The sequence below is a fragment of the Cupressus sempervirens genome, chromosome 7, assembly GCF_028749045.1.
Source record: "Cupressus sempervirens isolate cs-2001-9-10 chromosome 7, ASM2874904v1, whole genome shotgun sequence".
NCBI classification, from domain to species: Eukaryota; Viridiplantae; Streptophyta; class Pinopsida; order Cupressales; family Cupressaceae; genus Cupressus; species Cupressus sempervirens.
Window position 1 is genome coordinate 650,250,553 of NC_143124.1, and position 27,464 is coordinate 650,278,016.

The window sequence follows — 27,464 nt, forward strand, 5'->3', positions numbered from 1 at the left end:
CACAAGGAGAAAATTTAATGAGGCTTTAACAACAAACTCAATTTGGAGACGTGTAGAACTAAGTGGATACAAGGGGGTTGGAGAGATTCCTTTTTGCTACAAAACAAGTGTATATAGCATATATAACTTTGGGATTGGAAACTAAAAAGATTATTTTAGGGTTGATGGTCACCCTGATTGTGCTATATGTGTGTGAGGTTTGGGGGAACAACCTATTTAGCCACAAATGGAAGTAGATAGAAAGAATACAAAATAACCTTATAACTACTGACCTTAAAGTCAAATCAACAATACTACGTGAGATCCTCTTGGGCGAAGGAGGGATGGTTTTGATGGAACCCTCTATGATTATTCATCTATTAAGTTATTTAAACAAGTTTAAAAATATGGACATACAATGTTGGCCCAAGTTTATGGTTGAAGAGGGATTAAACCAAAGAAATAAAATATGGATGAAGTAGAATAACAAATGACTAATTAAGTGGGACATTGACACACTAGAGCATCCCAACACCAATAAAGAAATAAAAAAGATTGTGCGAGCGAAATTTAAAGCTGCCATGTGGACAAAACAAATAGGGAAGAAAAAGATCCATTATGTGAAAGAGTTCAAACCCACATGGTGTCATGAGGTTGAAGATTACCTACGGGTGGACATGAAAGGTAAAAATAGGTTGCTAGTGGCACAATTAAGAATGAGATTCCATCATTTGCGGTGTGAGACAGGGAGGTGGACGGTACCTAAGTAGGACCGAGAAGAAAGAAAGAAAGTGCATCTACTAGAGATATCGCCTAAGGAAATAATAGGCCAGTGCTCATTTGACCCCGTCTCCAATATCAAAGTTGGAAGCTATTCCCTATTCCTATGGGTATGGGATGCCCTACTATTCTATGGTCGGGTTGTTCACATCGCATCTTTTGTTTGACCACCTAAAATTTCTATGGGTTACTGTCAACATACTCATGGCAATCTTTTGGGTCGTCCAAGATAAAAAGGTAGGGGTGGCACTAGAATCCCACCTACTCATTCCACCTGAACCCCATAGAATTGTAGGGCCATAGAACCATAAAATAGTAGTGGGGCAAAACAGAATAACACTTTATCTTTAAGTGCCTTGTCTACTAGAATATTCGAAAGCAGTTTGAGGATAATTTGAAAAAGAGTCGCATCAACTTTTCGAAGAAACAAGATTACGCAAAACAACTAGTTTTTAAAAGAAAATTCACAATAACCAGACCAATAGAGTGGTGGGCCTCATAGACATTATTAAAATACCTTCATTCATTGAGGCCCCATTTGGTTGCAGGAATTGGGTGGGAATAAGAAAATCTAAATACTTGCATTTGCCAATTTGATGTTTGTTTGCAAAATACAAAACCAACATTAGAATTTGCCTATCCCAATTTGACCCCAAAATGAGCATAGCGAAATTTCTAAAAAAAGTTTGAATAAGAATAACTTATTCTTATTCTAGTTTTTAATAAATCCATTTTGATAGGTCGTCGGGTCTGTGACTTTGTCGTTTGATTGTATATTGCCACTCAAATGATTTTTTGGATAGTTTTCTTTGTTTATCATAAGATATAAATTAGGTCAACATTATTTAATGTTTAATATGTGTTTTTTTTAATTGACAAAAAAAACTAATATTAGATTTGATATCTTTTCTAATCTTTCATAAAATTATCTTTACAAATAAATCTTGTATTTAGTCTTATTTAAATATCATATTAATGATCTTGACTTATTTGCATTTTTTATTTTCTTAATTATATTTAAAAATAAAATGATTTTATTTTTGACCTTATACTCATTAAAACAATTTGAATTAATTTAGAATTAAATTTATAATATACAATATAATATGTCCTTTAAATTTTTATGAATTTCAAAGGTTGTGTATATCTTTCACTTATAAAATCAATTTTAAAAATAAAATAAAGATTAAATAAAGTAATTTGACTTTTAAAAAAATAAAAAAATAATTTTTTATAAATAATTTAAAAAATTAATTTTTTTTTTTATCAAACTAGAAAATTAATTTAATTATTAAAATCTTAAAACAAAATTTATTCTAATTCATGTTTCAATTGTTGCAACCAAACATATACAATATGCATATTTCAACTTCTCTTCCAACTCAATCAAACGTTCAAATGATATTAGAAAACTTATTTTAAAAATCTCTAAGATGGATGAATGTGACATTCAACAATTCTTTGCAGCCAAAGAGACCTGAGCCTCCAAAATGACAGGATTGAATTTTCAAAGCAAGAAGCTGATAGACGATAGTAGGAACTCCTTGTCCTCCCCTTTTTCGACTCTTCCTCCATGTTTATGATTTCGTAGCTGGAGATTAATTTAAAATTGTATTAGACTGAATCCCCCACTCTCAATCTCCGCGTTCACCGCAAGCTGTGAGAAATGGCGAAGACGTTAATATCGACAGTAGATGGTGTTCACTGCAACGCATGGAATCACTGCGGAGAAAGAATGGCGGGAGGGTCCCTTGACGGTTGCATTCACATCTTCGATTCTCATTCTCAATTTGCTTGCACTTTCAAGTGGAAGGTTTTGTTACAATAACCATATTTTATGCATGGGCTATTTTTTCCTCTACATTCAATAACTATCGAAATCCACAACCCAATTTATCAAGATTGTGCTTTTCTTAATATTAGAGGAGGCTTTTGGTTAGGGAAATCCTTTGCTTTTGAGTCCTCTTTTCAATTTGGCGCAGTCTCCGTAATATGTACTTCAGTTCAAGGATGCACGCTGCATTCGCATATCATAAGATTACTCTTGTTTTTTTGAAAATGACATCGACATTAACGTTTACTAGTTGTTTGAATGTAAATTGTTTAGCCGTAAACATTCTACCATGATAAACTAACCAAAAAAACAACTCCTAGTTATCAAAGGGTGAGCTGAAGTTTTTGCACATGGGGTAGTAAGCTAAGCAGGTTTGATCTTGATGTGATGCCCAAGTTTCAGTCACTGAAGCTAGTTCTTGGCTTTCAAAGGCACGAGGACTTGTGATAGGTTGTTGGGTGTGATGCCTAAGATCGTCAACTGACTTGAAGTTTGATTTTAATTTGGGAGAGAGAGCTGGTTTGTTTTAATGGAAAGTCACACCCAAGCGTCTTTGATGATTGAAGAGATCCGAACTAGTACGAGGTTGTTGGGTAGGAAGCCCTAGTTGTTTCAGTGATTGGAGTGTTAATCTACAGCCATGACAGGTGGCTTATTTAATTTAGTTTCGGGTGATTTGTTTAGTTTCACGTGTTGTATAAACTGTAAACATGTCTAGTCTTTGTCTTTGAGAGTGTTATCGACTAGCGGGTGCTTCAAATCTTACTCCTTGGAATTGCATTTTGGTGATGTTGTTGGAAGAAGTTGATCTTTGAGTCGTTGTGGAAACCATTATAACACTTAAACTGGTCTTGTTCAGTTGGTTGCACATTGCAAACAGATCACCAAGGCATAGTGTATTTTGAATTTTGGGAACAATCATTTGATTCCTTACACTGTCGAAAAGAAAGCAACAAAAATGATGTATTATGCCTTAACCATTCTTTATTAGAGTGTGAACATCTCCCATAAGATGATGTGGAAAAACAAACATAGTGCCACATGCATGAATCGTTAAATTTTGAATCGGAATAGCATAAACAAAGAGCAGATATCTTAAAAACACAAGAACAGAAAGACAGAAAAAATTGCTCTGGGAAAACCATCCTCTTGAGAATGGAAAACCCAGCCACACCAAAAAACAATCCTATATTGAATGACAATAGAGTCTAAGTACAAAGCTCACAAACTCTCAAATCCGCAAACACTTAAAGATTACACAGTATTCTCTTTACAAAGATAATGAATCTGCAACTGGAAGAACTACCTCCATAATGAGTGCTATAAACAGAAATAATAAAGAACACACCCACACTATATCCTGGGTGCAATACTGAATACTGAACATGAACAATACATAGAGTGCAGTACTCAACAATAGTAAACCTGTCAGATCATATGCGAATCATGTACTTGTCACACGATACTTTAATCTAAATATAAAGAAGAACCCAGTCAATAGTCTCCCAAGAAACAGATACGTGCTACGACTGACTGAACAAGTAGTCACCTACAGCAAGAGAAAGGAATATGAATGATGCCGAGTCTTCCATATTCCATAACCTTTCCAGAAAATAATGATAACTGATCTCCAGCTTGCACGGCAGAGACCATTCGAGGCTCCACATGACAATCTCAAAAAATGAAAGACTCTTGGTGTTCTGTTTGATGTGTCAATAGACAAGCTGTCGAGCTTTTCAATGACATGACTCTTCAGCATTCAAGAGCTCTTCAGTTTACACACTGGAGAATCTTTGTAGTTCAAGGAAGTCTCTTAGAATATCTCAACCTTTCAACTCTTAAATCTAATTCAGTCGACTTTAATGGATGAATAACCGCTGCAGCAATCAGAGAAAGTAACGTAACACTTGACAGAAGAATGAAGCATCAGAACTCTATTGCAATCATAACAGGTATATAAGATAGCTCCTGCAGCTACCAATCTTCAACATGACTGACATAGACATAGTAGCCACTTTTTCAATGACTCTTGTTGAACATTATGTGTATATTGTAGCTATTGATAGAGGATGAAGATTAGGTCTCCATAGTATTATTTGGGTTCTCTTTATCATGGGAACTATTTGTTTGCAGTGGTTGTGCTCATAAGAAGCTTTCTAACTTTGAGAAGCTTTGGGTGGATTTCATCTAGCAGGAGATTACATTCACGATTGTTTTAGCTAGAGCAAAAGAGAGTCCTTTATAGGAAAGATGAGGATGGATGGTAAGAAAGGATGGAGAATCAATATTCTTTGGACCTATTGTGAAGTTTTCACACCATCGCCCCATTGCAAATGGGCACCCTATCTTTTTTGTTTTGCCAATAGTAGTGGTCTTAGATGCTTTTGGTTGGTTTTAGGCAGTCTTAGTTGGTAGTTTCCAAGCCTTAGGAAGAGTTTGATGAAGCCAATGAGGGAATCAGTCAAGTCCCTAGGATTGAGTTTGAGCATGGATAAGTGAAGGTGTTAGTATTCAATTTTATCAAGAATAACCTTTAGGCAAACCTGCCCTTGCAAATACACCTTAAGAGAGACATTGGATGGGCAAAATCACTAAGTACAGGGGCAGAAAATGGCATAGAGGAAAATCCTCTAGGCAAGGTGGAATCCGCTCATGCAACCGACCTCATCAACCTGCTTGTCAAAGCTAACCTCCAAGTTACCAACGTAGAAACTTGCCCCCTGTGTAACATCTTTTATGTGATCACGAGAAGGCTGCAAATCAATGGTAGTTGACTGTTCTTCTTTTTCAAGACCTTCTATTCGATGATTTTGGTTTGCTGGAAATTTTTCGTACACATTTTTGCATTGGTCTTTTGCAAGGAGATCCTGAACCAACTCCAAATACTTTCTTTTCTCCATATCAGCCTTATTTTGTGGCTCTAGGTGAAAATTCATATAATCATTGAATGGTAAGTCATTTTCAACTCGGGTAGAAAGTTTTTGATACTCTTTGTAAATGTTGAGTATTTCTGTTCTTATATCTGTTGATTGGGGCACCCATGGTTCAGAATATTCAACTCTTCCCTTAGGATTGCTATAACCCATGAAGGGTTGCCTATTGACTTGCCTTTTATCCCTTTTGTAATTACTCATAGAGACATCTTGCAAGAGAAATTCATTCGAATAATCTGACACTGGTGGTTGAAAAGCAACTGATTTCTTTATCCTTGAATGCTCATAAAATTGTGATAGTTGATGCTTTTCTTTTCCTACCTTCCCTACTTTATCACCAACATCACTTTGCTACAAACTTCTGCCATCTTTGTAAGTAAATGCATCTGTGACATTTGTGGCTGCCAATGAAATTGAAATATTTGACAAATTTTCTCTTGCCAATGATCCATATGCCCTCTGCAATTTTGGCTCGTGCTTGGTTAATGACTTTGCAATCCTGCTTGGTGCCTGCATAGAATCCATCTGGGCATCATCCTCATTTTGATTCTTTGTCTATAGCAAAACACTTTCTCTTGGCATTGAGACAGAAGAGCAGATTCCATTGTTTATAAAATCAGACTTTAATCAGATTTTATCCTTGGCATACTCATGACTGCTGTTAATTAATGAATCACTGTAGCCTTGGTTAATGGTCATAATCCAGTCTAACATTTAATTGTCCAACATATTTGATTTATTGTTTGCAAGAGCTCACAAAATTGGTATGTCGATATACATAAAATAGCAAGACTGAGTTACAAAAATGTAACGATGCAAAATTCTCTTCAATGTCTGAAATACAGACGGATTTCTACATGCTAAGGAAATCATACATAAGCCAACTTAGACATTATGAAATTCATGGATAGACAACATACAAACTGAATTTTAACAATAGGTAATGCTGTTAGTTGGAGACGAGAATACCCATATTGCTCAGAGGAATGTATCTGTACTGCTGGAGGTGATGATTCTTATATTGCTGTCGTGAAAGGTACCCCGTGAATCCATTTGGAAGCCTGCCCCGTAATCACTTTCAGACTCCTTGCCTTGGTCTAACTGTCATCCACGACCCAAATATCGTTGCTCCGTATGGGGTTACAACTATGTGAGCCTACGATGGAATAAGGATGGGTGTCGGTCTGCAGATATCCTAGCTCCACGCTAACCTACTGATTGTTCGATACAAGATGACAACCGTCTTGGACGTGAATTAGTTCCACATTCACTGTCACTCCCTTCAACCTTGTCAGTTGTCTCTTATTGCGGGATTTTCTGTGCCTTCCAATAGATTCCTTTATTCCAGCAAGGACCTCAAATGTCTTTGAAAGCTCGTCCATCCTCCCAAATCTCACTGAAATATCCCAACTCTCAGAAATTTATGTTCCAACTCTGTAAAATAGGCGAAGGTTGAATACTTTCATTGTATTCTTCCGCCAAACTCAACATCAATGTCTTTACACCATCACTCCACATTGTTCTTAAGAGTTTCATTCCCACAATCCTAGCAATTGACACGCATGTGTCATTCCAATTTGGCTAAGGGAATGACGTGTTGCATCAGGAAGAAATCTCGACAATTTCAGAAATTGGAGTCAACCAAGTACGATACCAAAAATAATGGAAGTATTTTATTGGCAATAATGGTGGCCTAAACAATTTGGTTTGTGTGTTTTAGTATGATTGACACCCATCTCCTTGGTTCGAACTGAACTTGGTGGGTAACGTCTTTGCCAGGAAGCCATATGTTACTTTGAACGCGTGTCTGCAATTAATAATTTTTTTGCTGATACCACCACATATTTCTTGATTACTGGATGTTGAAAAAAAGACTCCTTGGACGTTGTTTCTAGAATTCTACTTTCTTGACCTCCTTTAATATTTATAGGGATCACGATAGGAAATCGACTATGTGCTTAATAATCCAATTGCAGTTTGGATGTATATTCCATCATAATGTTCTCATGCTTGTGAAACAAAATCTCCGGCTACACAATATCCCCTCCGTTAATAACACAAACTTGCCCGACTATTTTATCCTAGCATTTTGAAATGAATCTTCGATGAATGAATGTGCGCGCAAGTCAACGGAGACCCTTCTCGAGGATGTTGTTTCTACTTCCTGCTTTGACCAATAGGAGGGTGCCGATATGGATGGTCAACTATACTGGTTGCGGATGCCTTAAGACTCGTCAAGTCACACGACCTTTGTTCCAAACACTGCATACGTAGAGTCACCCATATGAAAATCGACTCTAGAGAATCTGGTGAATAGTGCAGCGCACAATGATATTATTGGTCCTAGCCTTTCCATCCAAGTTCTGCAACTCCCACTCTACCAGCTGTAGCAACCTTTGCTGGTCCTACAAGAACTTTGTATTTCTGGAGAACGTCCACAGCTTCAGTTGTGCAGGGCATATTTGATTCTTCTATTAAAATTCGGCACACAGAATTGACCAAATTCAATGCATCGGCATGATTCAACTCATTTTGTGTTGCACATGGGAATGTTATATCACATTGCTCCCTCATGGTTTTGCCTCATCAAAGTACTTGGCTCTTGTATATGTTTTGAGATATTCCCTTAAGCTTCGTTGTTGGACCTTAATTTGTTTAAAGATCCAATTTGACAAGGTCAAGTCCATCCTCATCAAGCAAGTATCCTCTAAAATCTGTATCTGATGTGTTTCAGCAAAGATAAATGGTCTCAAAGCTTACCGTCACAAATTATTTATTTTACATCGAAACTCTTTTCATTAAATTAATCCAAAAAACTCTATTCATGTGCGGACTCTCAAGCCTTTAACATCTGCAACGCAAGCAACAAAAACTCCCAAAACATGGTTTGGACTGTCTTTAGTAAAAGTTCCAATAAAATTCTCTCATAAATAAATAATTCTCAACTTTGAGGGAGAACTCTAATGAAATCCTTGTACAATTTTTTTTCTTTTGAATAACCCCACAGGATGGTAGGATACACAACTCTGATACCATTGAAATATCCCAAATTGGATATTTACTCGATTTTTTCTCAAAAATATATTCAGAACTATACATAGGTAGATGTATTACGAAACATCAATATAGAAACCAGTAGATTCTCAAATAGTTATTAACTTGATAAGTAGGAAATAATTTCCACAGCAAGTCAAATTGTGATATTGCTATCAGGGTTTAACTGTGTGATTTTGAGTCAAACTCATTGACCTATGTTTCATGAGTAGTGATTCAACATGAATTCATCTCTTATGAGAATAAATGGAACACTTAGCACTCATTGGATCTAGGTGATGCTCATAGGGGTGAAGCATTGGGACTTCCTAGGAGGTCACCCATCCCAGTACTACTCCAGCCTGAGCGCGCTTAACTACGGAGTTTCCTCCATGGTTAAACCCAAAGCTTGCAACCCCATTTGCAAAACCTTCACCAAGTGTTGTGCCTTATGAACCATTCATTAGAAAGCCCCTTAAGCTCATCAAATTGATAAGTAGGAGATAATTTCGACAAGAAGTCAAATTGTGATATTGCTATCAGGATTTAACCGTGTGATTTTGAGTCAAACTCATTGACCCATGTTTCATGAGTAGTGATTCAACATAAATCCATCTCTCATGAGAATAAATGGAACACTTAGCACTCATTGAATCTAGGTGATGCTCACAGGGGTGAAGCACCGAGACTTCCCGGGAGGTCACCCATCCCAGTACTACTCCAGCCTGAGTGCGCTTAACTACGAAGTTTGCTCCATGGTTAAACCCAAAGCTTGCAACCCTATTTGCAAAACCTTCACCAAGTGTTGTGTCTTATGAACCATTCATTAGAAAGCCCCTTAAGCTCATCAATTGATAAGTAGGAGATAATTTCCACAGCAAGTCAAATTGTGATATTGCTATCAGAATTTAACTGTGATTTTGAGTCAAACTCATTGACCCATGTTTCATGAGTACTGATTCAACATGAATTCATCTCTTATGAGAATAAATGGAACACTTAGCACTCATTAGATCTAGGTGATGCTCACAAGGGTGAAGCACCAAGACTTCCCATGGAAGAAGCTATGTATTCTACCTTTAGCTATGTATATTGCTTTTTTGGCTCCCATGGAAGAAGCTATGTATTCTACCTCAGTGGAGTTTAAGGCGATTGATGATTGTTTTCTGCTAAACCAAGAGATCATTGCTGAACCAAGACTGAAACAACATCCTATAGTACTTTTACGATTAGTAGAGTTGCCTGCCCAATCAGAATCTGAATATCTATGAAGATTAATCTCAACTTGATCATATTTGAGGCCTAGACCAATTGTACCACGTAAGTATCGTAAAATGTGCTTGGCTGCCATGAGATGGATCTTCTTTGGCTCACACATGAATTGACTTAAGGCATTGGTTGCGTAACAAATACCAGGACGAGTGTTCACCAAGTACATCAGTGATCCGATAATTTGTCGGTAGTAAGTGGGATCAGTAGATTCAGATTCAAATCCATCATTCTTCAGTTTGTGTAGATTTGCTTCCATAGGAGTAGTTAAGGGTTTGTAGTCTATCATCCCAAACTTAGTCAGATTTTGAACAATGTATTTTCCTTGATTTAGAAAGATGTAGTTCTTCTTTTGCCATACTTCTAAGCCTAGAAAGTAATGAAGAAGTCCTAGATCTTTCATGTTGAATCCTGTTGTTAGATCTTGTTTACATTTTGCCATAAGATGTTCTTCACCAGTTATTAGTAAATCATGAACATACAGTACAAGAATAATCATATCACCATTAACTATTTTGTGTTATATATTAGGATGAACTTCATTTTTGGAATGTTCTAATTTTGAAAGGTAGCTTTCTATCCTTTCGTACCATGCCCTGGGAGCTTGTTTAAGACCATACAATGCTTTCTTCAGTTTATATACATAAGAATTTTTGTCATGGGTGATAAATCCTACTGGTTGTTCGATGTATACTTCTTCAATTACACCATTTAGAAATGCAGTTTTGACATCCATTTGATGTATCTTCCATCCTTGGATGTTGCTGTAATGTTCCCACGTACAGAGGGCTGAAACTGTTTGAAAAATGCCTTGACTATAAAAACGTCCCAGCAAACTCATAGAAATCATTCAACCAAGGGCACACATGATTGGGAAACCATGCAATAACTCGGAAGAAGAACAGAGAACAGAGAACAAAGAACAAAGAACAAAGAACATATAGTTAGGCTTAAAAACCCCACCTGTAGGTCAATTCCATATAAATATTGCTCCGATCCTGCGATAGCTCAAAATGAGCAGAATTCAAAACACAACAAACCTAGGACAAAAAACAAGACTTAAAACAAATAAAACAAACAAGAAAATGGCTTAGAGAGTTTAAACTCTGATACTGATTCGTGGCCCTGCTCCCTGGCTTCCGCATCCGATACGGACGGATGCGGGAAGCCTCCGGATGCCTGCGGGTGGCTTCCGGGCAGCATCCGCAGGGAATCCGGGAGCATCAGGACGCATCCGCGGGAGTTAGGCGGAAAACTAATTAAATAAAGTATATTTTAACTTAAAACAATGAAACAACATGTGACTAAAAGCATTTTTTAAAGCATTTTTTCACAATAAAACCCTAAAACGACCCTAGAAGACAACATAGAAGCATTCACAAGAGTCATTTTAGAGTTTTGTTTGCACCTACAGCCACTCCATCATTGTGAAGCTAAGTTCAGCATTTTCGAAGAGGATCGATCGAAGAGGGAGAGATAGCTTTCTCAAAGAAGTTTAAACCATTCAAGGTAAGTGATCAATCCTTTTCTTGAGTATTTAGATGAATTTTTTTGAGTTTTTGATGATTTTTTTAAGTTCTTGAAGATTTTTTTAAAGTTTTTTTTCAAATTTTTTTTTTTGAAAGATATGTAGAAGCAACTTCGGGTATCTATTTTAGTAGTTTTTCTCACTTCTTTCCACTTGTATGCATGATCATTGATGTTCATTGTTGTTAGGAACTAATTAAAATTTATTTATTTTCTTATAAAATAGGTTGCAAAAAACTAGACAAGAATGGATACCGGTGGTAGTGCTAGTCAAAGTTCAGTGGGGGGCCAAGGAGGGGAAGGGACTGATAATTTCAAAATTGATGTAGGTTCTCCTTTGTAGAGACATACAACACGGATATCACAGGTTTCAGGACTTGGCTTATACTATTGGAAGTGCAATTATTGTCAAAGTAACAAAGGAAAACCTTTCAATAGCTCATATTCTCGAGTGAAGCTTCATTTTATGGGCCCTGCTGGCAAAGGATTTGGAATGTGCAAAGGCAAAAATGGTACTGGGATGACTAGTGCGGAAATACTTTCATTTGTAAGAGAACAAGAAGCTGCTGATGCATTGATCAATAGATCAAAAAAAAGCTACTATCAAGGTCCTTCCTCAAAGAGCAAGCCAAAGACACCCACTGAACCAATGGCATCCTCCCAACACCCATTCTTGCAGGTACCTGTGCCAGAAGAGGATGAGGAAGAAGTGGAAATTTCAACCCGTAAAAGAGGCCCATTGGACACCGCATTTAAAATGGGGGCAAGAGACCGCGCTGATGAAGCTATTGCACGTTGCCTCTATGCGAATGGGCTTTCTTTCAACTTGGTGAGATCACCATATTGGAAGGAAATGGTGGCAGCAATCAAAGAATCACCAGCTGACTACACAAGCCCGGGCTATGAAAAGGTGCGTACAACTTTATTGCAACAAGAGAGGGCACATATAGAGAGAGACCTTCAACCAATCAAAAAATCTTGGAAAACTTCGGGTCTAACTATTGTGTCAGATGGTTGGAAGGATACAAGAAACCGGCCACTGATTAATGTGATTGCAATTTCCCTCAAAGGGGCAATGTTTTTGAAGGCCATTGATTGTGAAGGGCAAGTGAAGGATTCGGAATTCATTTCTAGAATTCTCATTGAGGCCATTGAGATGGTGGGTAGTGAGAATGTGGTACAGGTGGTCACTGACAATGCCAAAAATTGCAGGGGTGCAGGTGCTTTAGTTGAGAGTCGGTATGACCATATTTTTTGGACTCCATGCACTGTTCACTCCCTTAACTTGATCATGCAGAGGATTGGCACTGAAGTAGATTGGGTGAAGAAAATATATGAACAGGGGGAGGACATACAGATGTTTGTGACCAACCACCACATGTCACAATCCATTTTTAGAACATACTCCAAATTGGAGTTGCTGAAGGTAAATTAATTTTTTTAAATTATTAAGTTTCATGGTTTTGTAATTTAGTTAAAAATTAAAATTTATAATTATATTGTCAATTGACATATTGTTAACTTGCTTAGGTTGCTGAGACCCGTTTTGCATCTCATACAATCGTTATGAGACGACTCCTCAAGGTAAAAGATGCATTAAGTCAAATGGTCATCGGTCATCAATGGGGTGTATGGAAGATCTCAAATTCAGAAAGAGCACAAAGGATCAGGAATTTGATCTTGAATGAGAGTTGGTGGGCTCGTGTGGCATATGTATTGGATTTCACCGAGCCCATCATGACTATGCTCCGTTTTGCTGATACAGATACACCTTGCTTAGGGGATGTGTATGATGGCATGGACACCATGGTTGAGAAGGTAAAACATTCTATACAAGCACATGAGAGTGACCCCACACAATGTGAAGCCTTATGCAAACAAGTGCAAGCAATTATCAACCATCGCTGGAATAAGATGACCACCCCATTGCACCTCCTTGCATATGCCTTATCTCCTAGGTACTATAGTGAGGAGATAGCTGGTATGCCGGATAGAGTTGCACCATTTGCGGATGAGGAGGTTGCTGAGGGGTGCCACAAAGCCCTTTCAAGACTCTTCCCACTGGAAGAAATGCATGAAAAAGTGAGGGAAGAATTTGGGTTGTTTGCTTCAGGGTTAAAGCATTCTCCATTTGCACTAAAGGACCAAAATAGAATGGGAGCTATCACATGGTGGTAGATGTATGGTCAACCTTTCAAGCATCTTCAACCTCTTGCAATCAAAGTCCTATCACAAGTAAGTTTTTTATTTTGTTTTGTAAATTTGTTTTAAAATTTTATGTTTACACTTGCATTGTAGAATTTAGTGTTTCACACATTCTATAAAATTAATTTGCTTTTCATTTGTATGTTTTGTGACAACAATATAGGTTGCTAGTTCTTCTGCTGCTGAAAGGAATTGGAGTACATACTCCTTTATCCATTCGGTGAAGCGCAACCGGTTAGGCTCCAAGAAAGTTGAGGACTTGGTCTTTGTCCACACCAACTTGCGTCTTTTTTCACGTAAGAATGATCATTACAAGGAAGGGGCAACAAAGCTTTGGGATGTAGCCCCCGAGTGTTCAGATTTGGATGCAACACTTCATGATCTTGTTACAGTTGGAGACGGTGATGATGTTAGTGTGGCACGTGGTGCATCTAGCATAAGTGGAACCATGCTTGGTTCAAATGATCTTTCAGCAGTTGGAGATGACAATGAGAATGTGGATTTTCTTGCAAATCCCTATGATTCAGAGCCAGACTCTGATTGATTGAATCTTCAGACTTCAATCATTTACCATGTTTTTAAATTTTATTTTGTTGGAATCTTGAACATGACCTATTTGAACTTATTGTTTAAGAGTCAAGACTAAACGCTAATGTTGGACAAGCACATATTGATATTGATATATGAATATCATATGAATTTTGAAATATCTTGAATTTTGTTTAAGGGTTCAATTAACTGTTAAGTATCATAGATTCATAGTCATATTATGCTTTATCAAATGATTTGTTTTTGTATCTTTCTTGCATTTCGTTGCATATGTTAATATTATAATATTATATATATATATATATATATATACGTTTCCTCCTGCATCTGCATCCAAAAAAAAAAAAAAATCCCCGCATCCCGTATCCGCTTCGGAATCCGCATCTGAATCGGTAACTTAGAGTTTAAACTATGGACAATTTCGTAGTGTTGCCCCAATTTTGCAAATACAAAATTGCGGACAACAAAGTAGAAGATATAAACTTTCGATCCTTAACACTTTGAATCTTTTGATGAACTTTATGAAATGAAACTTCTATCTGAAAACTGAAAGGAATTGATATTGAAATCAGAAAGAGATGCAAGCACACAATGAAGACAATGCACAAGATCTGCGTGGAAACTAAGGATAGAAAAAACTAAGGTGAAAAATGTTGGTAGAGCCTAGGATCTACTGTTCTAATTCAGCTTCTGTTAAAGAGTTTACAATCTTTTAGGTCACCAACTCAAAGGAATCATCAAATCCTTTATCAAAGCACCAATTTTTTTAAAATCACAATTCAGTAAGCTGAGCACCAATTCAGCATTCCTTAAATACCAACTCAAAGAATGTAATTACAAATTATTACTGATCCGACACAAGTATAGAAATTTACGAACAAGTTTTGCAATCAACAATCTTCAAATATTGTGTGTAATGCTGCACTTTGTAACAACACAGACCTGCAAATCTACTTCTCCAAATAGAATACTGTCAACTGTTATAGGCTATAGCTATAATAATCTGCAAAATAAGACTGCCAATGCAACCGTTCTATTCACTTGTATGATGAAATCTTTCAAAGCATTTAAAGCAGATTTAAATGTATCTCTTACCGTTTGATGATTTTACTTCTTCCTTCTTAATCTTCTTTCATTGGCTTGTTTTTTTCTTAGCAATTCTCACACTTTATATATTTTGAGTAAGATATGATACTTATTCTTGAAACTGTACGCATACAGTTTTCGTTTCATTGAACTTGTATAGATAAATATTTTTCACACACATCACCACATAATCACACTTCAAGTAACACTCACATATACAAGTCTTTTCCCTATCGGTGATATGGTTAACAAAATTTATTGGTTGAGGAGTTAACTGCCACCTGTTAGAAGACTACCGAACAACTGTTCAACTGACCAAACTATCAAACTCCTTATTGCTGCAGATATTTCTAAAAACAAAAAAATTGACAAGTGGCAGCAATCAACATTTACAACTGATTCGTAAATTTAAGGACTTGCATACACATGTACACTTTTGATATGCAACAACACAGTATATTTCAAATGTTTCACCAAATTTTTAATACAATCTGTGTATATGCTGTCATGTTTGACTAAATCTGCCCAATGTTCTCTGAACTGTGTCATCACTGATTGGAAACATAGAAATATATCAAATGCATTAGCCGTTCAATACATAGTCATACAGGTATTGGGAAACACAGTTTATGTTTGATGATTTCTTCTGTCATTTGAAGACAAAATCCCTGTCTTCAGACTTGTACGTATATTTTATAGATCAAGACACAGTTAATGCAACTGATTTGACAGGTTCTATTGTTCTTTGTCTGCATGTAAATTGTTGATACATAGAACCGACATATAGATTTGTACAGCTATGAATTCAATTTGACATCAATGAAGAAATACTAAACTTTCTAACACACTATGCATATTGACGTCTTGAAGTTGAGAAGAAGTAAGCCAAGCAATAACAATAGGAGTTTGCTCAGGTTGCAAAAACCTTAGGTGTATCAAATAAGTTAGCATCCAGACTTGACACAACTTTCTCTATGGTTCATGACTATACACTAACACTGTTTTTTGTGCAAGGTGGTATGTTGGCAGGTGAGCATCAAGTTTCTTGACCTTCAATTAGAAGACTGGGTCGAACTAGGTGATGCCAAATATCTTGTTATTGGGACATGGTCTATGTTCTTTTGCATGACTTCAAGTGATGTTATTGAGATAGATGATGTCTTTGCCTAGCTTGACGAATACGTTTTTTAGAGTTTCTTGTATTATAAATCTTCAGTGTATTGTTGAATTTGATTGTCAGCAAGTGATTATTAGAGAACACCTTGAACCTTGTCAAGTTTTGGCTAGAGTAGTTCAAGATGGTGGCATGCACATGCTACCTGATTATCCAATCAAGTAGATATGGCAAGATGACAGTATGAGAAGTGCTTTTCTATCTCTATGAAGACACTCTCAGAAAGGGGGAGTTGTCTTCGATGAGACTTTTGTTCCAGTTGCTAGATGTTTCTGTAAAAAAGATGGAGTTGATTTTTTAGAGATTTTTTGCTTCAGATGATCAGGCTGCAGACTTTTAATACAGGAACTTTTATTAGCTATTTGAGACATTGATTTTAGACTATTATTTAGCACTGCTGCTTTATTCTGACTGGACAGAAGTCATATGTATTCTATTTTTCTTTTTTATTCTGGGTGGGCAACATATATAGTTTGAGAGCATTGTATGGGATAAAATCATCCAAAAATAAGTCGTGTTTGTGTCATTTTGATTGCCTAAGTTGGGTCTATTTATGATCCTGGGTGCTCAGTAGTTTGTAATCAGAAGTGCTTAATCAAAACTTAGAATAACAGATTGTTTAGACAAGAAGAGTAATGTTTTTATTTTGGTTTTTTATTCAATTATTTTTCTCATACTTTAAGAAGCTTTAGTATGAGCGTTATAACATTCTAAATTTCAGATTTGATTGAAGTTAAGTGTCAAACAGTATACTTGAGAATGTGCATAATTTTAACAAGGTTGAATGCTGCAGACATTAAACAAGTGGCCCAGTCTACCAAGGTTTAAACATATCCATAACCATAGAGAATGACGGACTATATGAAGGAAACATGACTTGGAGAAACAACATGGCCATGGGCATGGATGAAATTAAAGGAAAAACAATAATTACATAGGGTGCCATCAAAGATTGTCGTGAACTACGACCTCATATGGACGGTCATTCATGGCACTGGTTACAAGGAAAGTTGAAGAAATTCTTGGTTTTATGTCATGGTTCAAGGGAAAGCATTTCAAAAAAGAGAGATCGTGAGGGCAATGTGCAAGGGGCAAGTTATGCTCCTACATCCGTGAAGTTATAATGATATACCCAACAAGTGACCATCATGACTGATGCCATTGACTGTTGATTCAGGGTGAACAAAATTTTCTGCCAATGTCTTCCCTAAACTTATCTAGTTTTGTCAGCAAGACAAATTACAGAGGAAACTAGACCATCTTTAATGTCTAGAATCTTGAAAGGAATTTCATCCAAAGCACCTTTACTCATCTACTTCCAGATATTCTTTTGCTACAACCATTTTAGTCATGTTTATAGCAATGGTATGTACGACCAAAGAATCTATAGGGAGTAATTGTACTTGATAAATACCTTGTAGCTGAATCATTCCAAGATTTTCATCAGCTTTGTTGAATCAACTTAGAATTATGCATAGGAATCTGCTGGTATGAGTCAACTACGCAGGGTGTGCCTCAGCTACAAGTAATTTGATTTTCTTTTCATGTGGCACATTTTAACATCCTTTTATTTTGTGTCATTTTTGTCTTACATTATGGCGTTTCTTTTTTTCAATGATATGCAATCAGCAATAGGAGATTGTATATCTCTGCGTTAATTGAAAAGAAAACTTGATTGGTGCAGGTATGAACACTGACTAGTCTAGAGGAGGGTAAATATAGTCTGTGAGTTCCATTGTTCTCTTACATTATGGCCTTAAGTTTGTTAAAAAATGACATGTAAGGAACAAGGGAAACTTGACTAATATCTTTGTGATTGGGAAAGAAAACTTGATTAGCATGGGCGTGCATGCTAACTGGTCTACAAGGGGTCAATATGGTAGGTGATTGTAGGTTGGTTTCATGAACTTTCATAAATGTTCGGTGATTCTAAGGTTAAATTAATGAACTTCCATTATCATTTTGTAAGTTTGTTACACATGATTCAACAAATGAAATGAAAAATATGCGTGATGTACAGAGTCCTACTTAAATTGTCAATCATGCTTAGAAGCATGTAGTTGCGTAAGGGTGACTATGCATCTTTCATGGCCTCTTCCTATATGTAACTCTAAGTGAGTCTTTGAAAGATTTCTCCATTAATAAAGAAGGTTGGAGAGAATGAGCATTGCATATGATGATAATGACACCATCTTTTTTTTCCATACTTGCACACAATGGCTTTCTTTGTACATAAACTCTCTGTGCCGTTTGCTTTAGTCAACTGTGCATGTTCTGTTTAAGAAATTAAGACTATTTCTGAATGGTGTGAAGGTATATTTTGTTTGATTCCCTATATACATCCTCATTTGTCTTAGGCATCAAAACATTGAAAGTGGTTGTGGTGTAATCTTGATTTTGGATTGTAGAGTGCTGTAAATAGTTTGTATATGTGCCCTTTTAGAATTTTAAAGATGTCAAAGTTTTTAATAAGTTTGCCTTGATTTGTAAGGATACCTTTCTAATATTCCAGTAAGATCAGTTGAACAATTGAAGCTTTACTCTTTGAAATTTGGGACATAAATTAGGTTGATTATATGGGTTTTTTGTATCATCTTTGTATTAATTTATGCAGTCAAGTTTATGCAGTCAATCCTTAATTGTTGTGAATATTTTTTTAACAAAACTTTGTTAGAAAGGGTTTGTATATAATTCTGGTGGAGTTGTAGATCGTTCTTTTATTTTCTTTCTTTACATGTTTTCTAATCAAAATATTTTATCTTCTTTGAGGATTATTTGTTCTTTACCTCTTTTAAAGTTTTCTTCTGTAAAATTGCTATATCTAGCTTGGAAATTTGATTAATTTTGAAGAATATCGAATTCATAGAGTTGGTTGATTGTTTTTCAGGCTCATGACAGTAGCATTGTGAAGCTGGTATGGGCCCCTCCCGAATATGGAGATGTTATTGCATGTTGTTGCATGGATGGAGCTATATCATTATGGGAAGAGGCTGGGGAAGGTATGGGTTACGAAGATTTCACAACTGATTAGTAAATCATAATGGAGCCCAACATCTAACCTAATATTCTACTTAATTAAGTCATTAAATATATCCTAAATAGTAGCATAACTGATAATTTTTTACTTATATTCTATGTTTTCTGTTTGCATTTTATCTGTAGAGCATGTCTGCGATAAATTTCTTGATGAGCATATTATCCCAAATAGTTGAAATTATCTAGTTTGTTAACAATACAAAGATTTTTTTTTTGTGGATGAATCAACTGTGGGTACTCTTGATGCTCACTCCTATGGAGAAACTTTTTAGAAGGGCTTGAGCCGCAGATACAAAATAAAACTGGTAAAAAATCATCTATTCTGGCATATACCCAGGAAAGGACACATCCACCCCTTCGTTATTTGTTTTTAGGATCTCTGTAACATCTGTGAGGGAACTTTTTAAGAAGTTCTAGAGTTACAGTTGGAAACCAAATTCCAATCTAAACCATTGTTAATTGTTACATCCTTTTACTTTGTCGACAAAAATTTCTGACATTCTTCCAAACCCCTAAAAATAGGATATCTAGACGAGACTGATTAACAGGCTTGGAAAGAGGTGAGGAGATGCAGCCTCAGCCCCAACAAGAGGCAAGCATATCCCGCTAGAAGGATCTACACATGGAACTAAATGAGTATCTATCGAGGTCTTCTTTAACAATCTATCAACCTTAAAGGGTACTAAAGAAGGTTTTGGAAATTGAAGGAGCCTTTTGAGAAGTTTTAGAAGTTGCTTGCTCTCACGGCACAACCAAAGCTGTCAAGTGGTGGGGTTTAGCATTTTCCTCCCAAGCACCTTTAAAAAATTATTTTTATGATTCGTGCGGTGCATCATCTATATGTATTGGATGAGGAAGTGGCAGATGGGTCTCAGTCCTATGAAACTGTATGTAAGGTCTCCTAGTTGGGTTATACCTGATTTTGTCCAAAGTAACAATTCAACAACGTAATTTGTTTAGCAAATAGTACTCTATAATTAAATCATATAATATCTATTGAACTTTCTAAAGTAGATAAGCAATCAATAGCTTCATTTCAAACAATCAACCATGTTAGGGATTGGTGAGGAATGCACAATAGGGAATTTGGAACATTCGCCGCAGATAAGTCCAAGGGCATGATATAACACCCCTTGGCCCACAAGTGATAGAAATTTCTTCTCCATCCAACATTCAGGTAGCCTACTTAGAGGGGAAGCCCATATTTGCTCTCTAAATTGTGCCTCCTTACAAACTTTTACATGATTTCTTCTATTCTTTTAGTTTCATTTCCAACAACCAACCATCATAAGGCTTGGAGTGGACCGCTCAAAAGGGCATCGAAACATTCATCGCAACTAAGCCCAAGGGCATGATATAACACCCCTTGGCGTACAAGTGGCAGGAATTTCTTCTCCATCCAACATTGGGGTGGCCTATTTGGAGGGGCAGCCCATATTTGCTCTCCCAATTGTGTCTCTTTCCTAATCCATACGTGATTGCTTGTAGGAGAATTAACAAATTAAATCAATAATTGAAGAATCTAGATAGCTTACCCATTCTTTTTACTAACTATCTCAAAATACTAATGAGAATTTATATTCGACAATAACATCACATTGCATGCCACAATACTTGTTAGTTCACAAGTCTTCTGTTTTCTGAATTTGGATTTCTTATATTAGATCTGATCCTCATTGATTGTTGTTGAATGATTGATATATGTATGATTGATTGAGTGAGCTCCTTTGAGTGTATGATTTGAGTTACGAGTGAGTGACGATTAAGAGATTGTTGATTAGATGATTGATGAGTGACGATGCGACAAATATTGGTTAATGAGATTGAATGTATGCTGATTTGATTGCTGAATTCTTTTTTTGCTTGATCCCAAGATGAAGAATGATTGATGTGGATTAGATGACTGTTTGTTTGATTTCTCGAGGGATTAATGATTTATGGATGAAGGATTTTTTTGGTTGGATTCATGAGTGATGATTGATAAGTGATCCTTTAATGCTTGGAATGAATTCTTGTTTATTCGTGAAAGGGCCACATCAATTGAGTCAACACTTTTTGTTGTTTCTTTTGAGAGTAATATATTATTCCCCAAATTGATCTCCCTTAGATGTCCTCCTCAAATGAATTCTGTTTCCCTTTATATCTTCCGAGTGATAGAGAGTCAGACCTTTTCATCATTTCTACCTCGTGCAATGCTCACAATCTTCTAGAGTTACCACTCTTTGATAGAGTCACAACCCTTCATTATTTCTTCTTGAGAGATTCACAAACTTTCACAATTACCACTCTTTGAAAGAGTCATAACCCAACCCTTCATAATTACAGCCCTTTCTAAGAGTCACAACCCTTCATCCCCAGCCCTCCTACATCCTATTTGACACTGCCTACACTCCTACTCGCTTCCGCTACACCGAGGGAGATGGTGAGCTCTTTTCATACCATCTTAGGAGACCTTTGACACTAACTAGTTTCAGTGATTCGAATGCAACCTCTGCCATGTCTAATTCACTTGCCTTTTCCATTTGGGTTTCTGCTTTCCTTTCTATCCCTCACCGCTCCCCTCCCTCTCTTAGGTCTAAGCGTTAGAATACATGTCCTATGAATTAATGGTTTGATGCTGCTTGTAAAGCTTTCCATCACTCTGTTTGCTCTGCTTTCGAGATTCATTCTCCTGCCTTCACCCATTTGCGCTTATCTTATCTTCGTTTTCTTTGCCATAAGAAACGTTCTTTTGCCTCTTTGCAGTGCAGATCCCTTTGCTCTACGCTTATTTAGAATCCCCAGATCTTCTGGCATACCCTTTCTCCTTGTTGTCCTCCTTCGCCCTCCACTCTTGACTTCCACTCTCTGACCTCACACCATTACGCTTAATGACATCCTAGGGCGGCCACCTCTTCATTCCACTCCACCTCCCTATTGCCATTTGCTCACCTCCTCCAGTATTTATGAGGCCATTAGATCCATGCGATGTAGTAGATCGGCGGATGAGGAAGGTTTTTAGGCTGAACTTTTCAAACTTGGTGTTTTGGTTCTTGGATCCTACCTTCCTACACTTTTAATAAAGTGGTATGCATTGGGTTTCCTGATTCTTGGTTGAGGCATGTGATTTACCCTATTCATAAGTCTGGACCTATTTTTGACCCAGGTAACTATAGGACTATCATGATCGGGCATACGTTTGCCAAACTTTATGCCACTGCTCTGAACACCATGCTATCTAGAGAGCTTGACAAAAAAGGATGTAGAGCTAAAGGTTAGGTTGGTTTTCGGGCAAGCTATCAGACTATGGATCATATCTTGATGTTATGAGCTATTATTGAGGAGGCTAGACACCGCTCTGAGAAAGTCTATTGTTGTTTTGTGGACTTTCGCAAGGCTTTTGATTCTGTTCCTAGGATGGCCTTATTTCAGAGACTTAGAGAGATTGGGATCTCAGATATGTTGTTGACTGCTATTATTAGACTATATGAGAAGGTGATTGGTAGATTGAAGACTCTGGAGGGCTTTTCTATTCCGATTCAGAGTACCATTGAGGTGAAGGGTTGCCCTCTTTCTCCCACCCTGTTCGGGTTGTATATTGATGAGCTCGAGGATTTCCTTGTGAACTCCTCACAACCTGGTGAGGGGTGCTACTTACATTAGGTTTTAATCTCTATTCTTCTTTTTGCAGATGATGTCGTTCTCTTGGCCTTTTCTTCCGACAGTTTATAGAGACTCCTTGATGGTTTGACCTCTTTTTGTGATCAATGTCAACTCGTGGTCAATTTGACTAAGACTCGGGTTATGATTTTTAACTGTTTAAAGACCTCTCATCTTCATTCCTTCTTCCAGGGCAGGAGGTTGAGATCACTTCTTCTTACATGTATCTCGGGGTAAAGTTTTCGGGACCCCGCTTCAACTTGAGACTAGCTATTTAGTCCAAAGTTAGTAAGGGCATGGGCTTCCTGGCTATGCTTGAAAGACAGTGCTTCAGACATCATTTCCAGGACATTTTGTCCAAACTGTCCCTCTTAGACTCCTTAGTTAGACCAACTACTTAGTTAGATCGACTTTTCTCTATGGCTTGGTGGTTTGGGGACTTTCTCTTCTTGCTTCTGATTGGGCCTTTATTGAGCAGGTTTAGACATTGCTTCTACGACATATCATTAGATGTCACAAATTCACCCCCCACAACATTGTTTTGGCTGAGTTTGGTGCTCATCCTTTCAAACTTGTAGCCATTTTCAACTTGATTTGGTTCCTTCATCGGCTTCGAGGCTTTATGGATTCAGATATCGATCGACACAGATAATCTCATCTAGCTTTTTGTTCTTTTGTTGCGGTTATGAGATCTGACACTAGCACTAGATCTTGCTGTTGGTACGCCCAAGCCACCTCTTTGTTGGATTCAATCGGGATTGATATTGATCGTCTTCCTCCTTATCAATTCTCACTGGATGCTCCTGCTCACCTCCTTCCCTCAAGATAGGAATTGAATGTGTATGTTAGACAGGATATCGATAGACAATACATTATCACTACCTGGAGTAATCCTTCTGGTGGATTACGTCCTAAGATGCCTTTTATGCTGAGCATTTTCTTGAGATTCAGAATGGTATTATTGTTCGCCCTGCTTATCTTTATCGGTGCTGAAGTCACGCTTTGTGATTCTCTTTGGGCTCCTTCAGAGTTGGCTCTCACCGTCTTCAGGTTCAAACTGATCACCATATGGTTAGAGAGGATCGGATTTGTCAACTGTGTACTTTGGCAGAGGTTGACACTGAGACCCACTTTATATTTCGCTGTCCTATCTACTATCAGATTAGAGGGAGATTTTACTGCCTTTTTAGAGATTGTTTTTCTCTTTTAGTGTTCTTCAGTTATATTGACCAACGGTGTCTTGCACTTTATTTACGGGAGGCCACCTAGCTTTGGGAGCATACCCTGCAGTCACTCATATCTCAGGGTCATATATTGGACCAGCTCATCACCGCCTTTTTCTCTCCCTTGTCTCATCCAAGGGGTGCAAAAAGGCCATCCAGTATCACTCATTCCATATCAGTCAGAGATTGCACCAGTGTGTTTAGGCAACGACACTCCTCCAATGGTTCTCGGTGACGATCTAAGACTCTAGATCGTTCATGTTTATATTCCTCTGCGACTGATTTCTTTGTACCAAGGAAGGATCTTTAGTCCTTACCTTAGTTTCTCTGGCTTAGTGTTTTGTTTTTTTTTTCTCAGACACTGTTTGGTGCTCCTGTTTTGGCCGACTCTTTGGTTTGTATGCTCAGACCCATAAACCCTTGTGGTTTTTTGTTGGACATTAATATCATTATCTTATCTTATCATTGCTTCCCTTTGAAAGAGTCACTAAGGATCATTGACACTTGTGACTTTTCTCCTGTGGTATCCTGATATTGCAACATAATGCCTTCCAAAAAATAGTCAAGGCTAACATTTTCCATATTCTAGCCGGCTCACCAAATTCAGCACATGTGACTCCACATTCATCATAAAGCCAACAGGGTTGCAGCTTTGTTGCACATATTAACATAATTCATTGAAAACACTATTCTTGCATTCCATTGATACATAGTTGCTTTGTGTTAGTGTGCATAGGTTTCTTTGGCATTTTCTCATATAGTTTTTGTTAAGATTATAGCTACAGTCGAATTGATTTAATCTTAAGATACAATGTTGATATATATACTACATATATATAATATTATAAATATATATTATATATTATATTATATAATATATATATATATAATATTATACATATATATTATATATAATACATATGTTATATTGTGATTTATATTGTTAATATATATTAACTAATAATGATTAATCATAGAGACACGTCACTTCATGAGACATGTCTCCTACTCTTATATTTATAAGAGATTGGGATCTGCATTTGGAAAATATCTATAACAATGGCAATATAATTACATTTGTAAAAATGATCCATGTTACTTAACATGGTATTAGAGCCAAACTGTAAATGTATCTGATCTGAGATATATTGGAGGCCATATATGAATCGAAGGTATTATGGTGCAATAAATTATAATTGAAATTGCTTAAGATAGCAACCTGCTGATAATATGCAGGATAAACACAACATATGGATATTCCAATCTAAAGACGCCTGATGAGTCTTAATTTCTTTTTCAAGGATCATATGAATTACAAGTATAATTGCTCTTCCAACAATCTTTAATTGATATATGTATTGCAGTTCCTAATCTTTTTAATCTGATTTATATGATGATCTAATTCTGACTCTAATGGTGGCTAGGATGTATCACATGTACTTGATCTTGTTAGTCTGATTTATGTGATGATCTAATCCCTGACTCAAAGGATGTTTTGATATTATAGCCAAACTGACCCTCTTTATAACTGTTTTTGATATAGATTTTGTTGCCTATGTGATGTTCTTACAATGATGTTTCTGCTTTACAATCTCTTTAGGAATCGTGCATCCATGGCTTACAAGTCTGTGGCTCAATTTGAGCACGCGGTTTAGTCTTATTTTTTAAAATAAATTTCTTACACTTATCTCCCTTTCCTTCTACATTCTTCTTTTGTATCTTCATGTCTTTACATGGAGGTGTTAGGGATATATTGATTAAAAGTGGGATGCGTCTTCATAAAGAATCACAACTCCTTGTTTAACTAAATTGCACCCCTATAGCTTGTATTCTCTTTAACAATGCTTCTACATTAACCATCCTTCTTAAGCTCACTTTTTGGTTCTTTTTGGATCACTGTTAAGGAAATTACTCTCCTTTTAGTGATTTCTGCCATAATACATTTAACACTGTTTTTATCCCTAATTGTTGACTTGCCTTTCCCTTAGCATATGCACCTTTTATGAATCGATATCAAATATAATCTTAATTATCTTATTCACTTCTCTAAGTCATGGCTCTATATGATGAACCGTACCTGCAAAACAGTATCATTGAAGCGAAACATTAACGAGGATGTTATGTCTTGTTAAGGCAATGCAAATATGAAGTGAATATACATTATGGGAGGCATTCCCAGGCTTGAAGAAACCTTGCAGAATGGAATTGTCAATTTACTGGGAAGCACACTTATCGGAGATGGAGTGCCCCATATATAAGTGTGTGCAAGGAATGCCAAAACCAACATTCCTCTCCAAATCTTTGAGTCCCCTTCTACTAACAATTGCTGGTAAGAAAATGGAGGTAATTTCTGTATGGTTTGGCGGAGCTTTTGACCATGGTTGAAGGCAGCAAGCAACCTAGGGAGGTTGTGTAGAGTTTCCTCCCATGGACTGAATTGTGGATGTGAGAGATGAAATAGAGGATTCACGGCTGGCAGAAAGCCTCTATGGCCAGATACCTCAAATAACTGAGTACCAGAAGAAGATGAGTTGTTCACATTGGCTTTTGTATATGCACAGGCACTAATCCTCTTCAAAATTTGAATCCCTTTCATATTGGTTTGGAAGTGTCAAACAAACTTCATACGGTTTGAATTTTATATATATTGATATGTAATTAGGTTATTATCACCGTGTGGAGGAGACAAACTTTCATGTACGGTGTCAAATTTAGTAGCACCTCCTCCCTAGATGTGGCTGCAACGTGGGCAATGTGGTCCCACCAAAAGAACAATATGTAATATCTAATATGAGACAAAGGGTGCAAAAAAAAAAAAAACCAAATATATATATATATATATAAATGAAATACTCGATACGTTATTTGGTATCAGTTTGGAAACATTCACACATTAATAGAGGGTTTGGTGGGTTTGTTCGAAGTGCAATAAAACCCACCAATGCTATTGATTCTTGGTTCCTCAATAGTAGCAACTAGTGAGATTAAATATCAGGCTCTCTTACGTCGGTAACAAGGTGAGCTTCACATTAAAGAAAATGTATGATTATGTTAAGGACTATTCTCTTTGATATTTAATAGAATATAATTAGATATATGTGTGTGTGTGTGTGTGTGTGTGTGTGTGTGTGTGTGTATATATATATATAATGATTGCATATGTATATAAAGTAATAATATGTGAAAACATAGATTAA

General features: G+C 36.8%; 1 protein-coding gene across 1 annotated transcript in view; it reads left to right on the top strand.

Annotated features, from left to right (window-relative positions):
- The first annotated feature begins 2,138 nt into the window (after positions 1 to 2,138).
- Positions 2,139 to 27,464, top strand: part of SEH1H (Transducin/WD40 repeat-like superfamily protein) — a 233,276-nt gene continuing 207,950 nt past the window's right edge. Inside the window, exons 1-2 of the mRNA XM_089792422.1 lie at positions 2,139 to 2,572; positions 19,257 to 19,368. Of these exons, the coding sequence (XP_089648548.1) occupies positions 2,426 to 2,572; positions 19,257 to 19,368 (259 nt within the window). The 5' untranslated portion in view covers positions 2,139 to 2,425. The remainder of the gene's footprint in view (positions 2,573 to 19,256; positions 19,369 to 27,464) is intronic.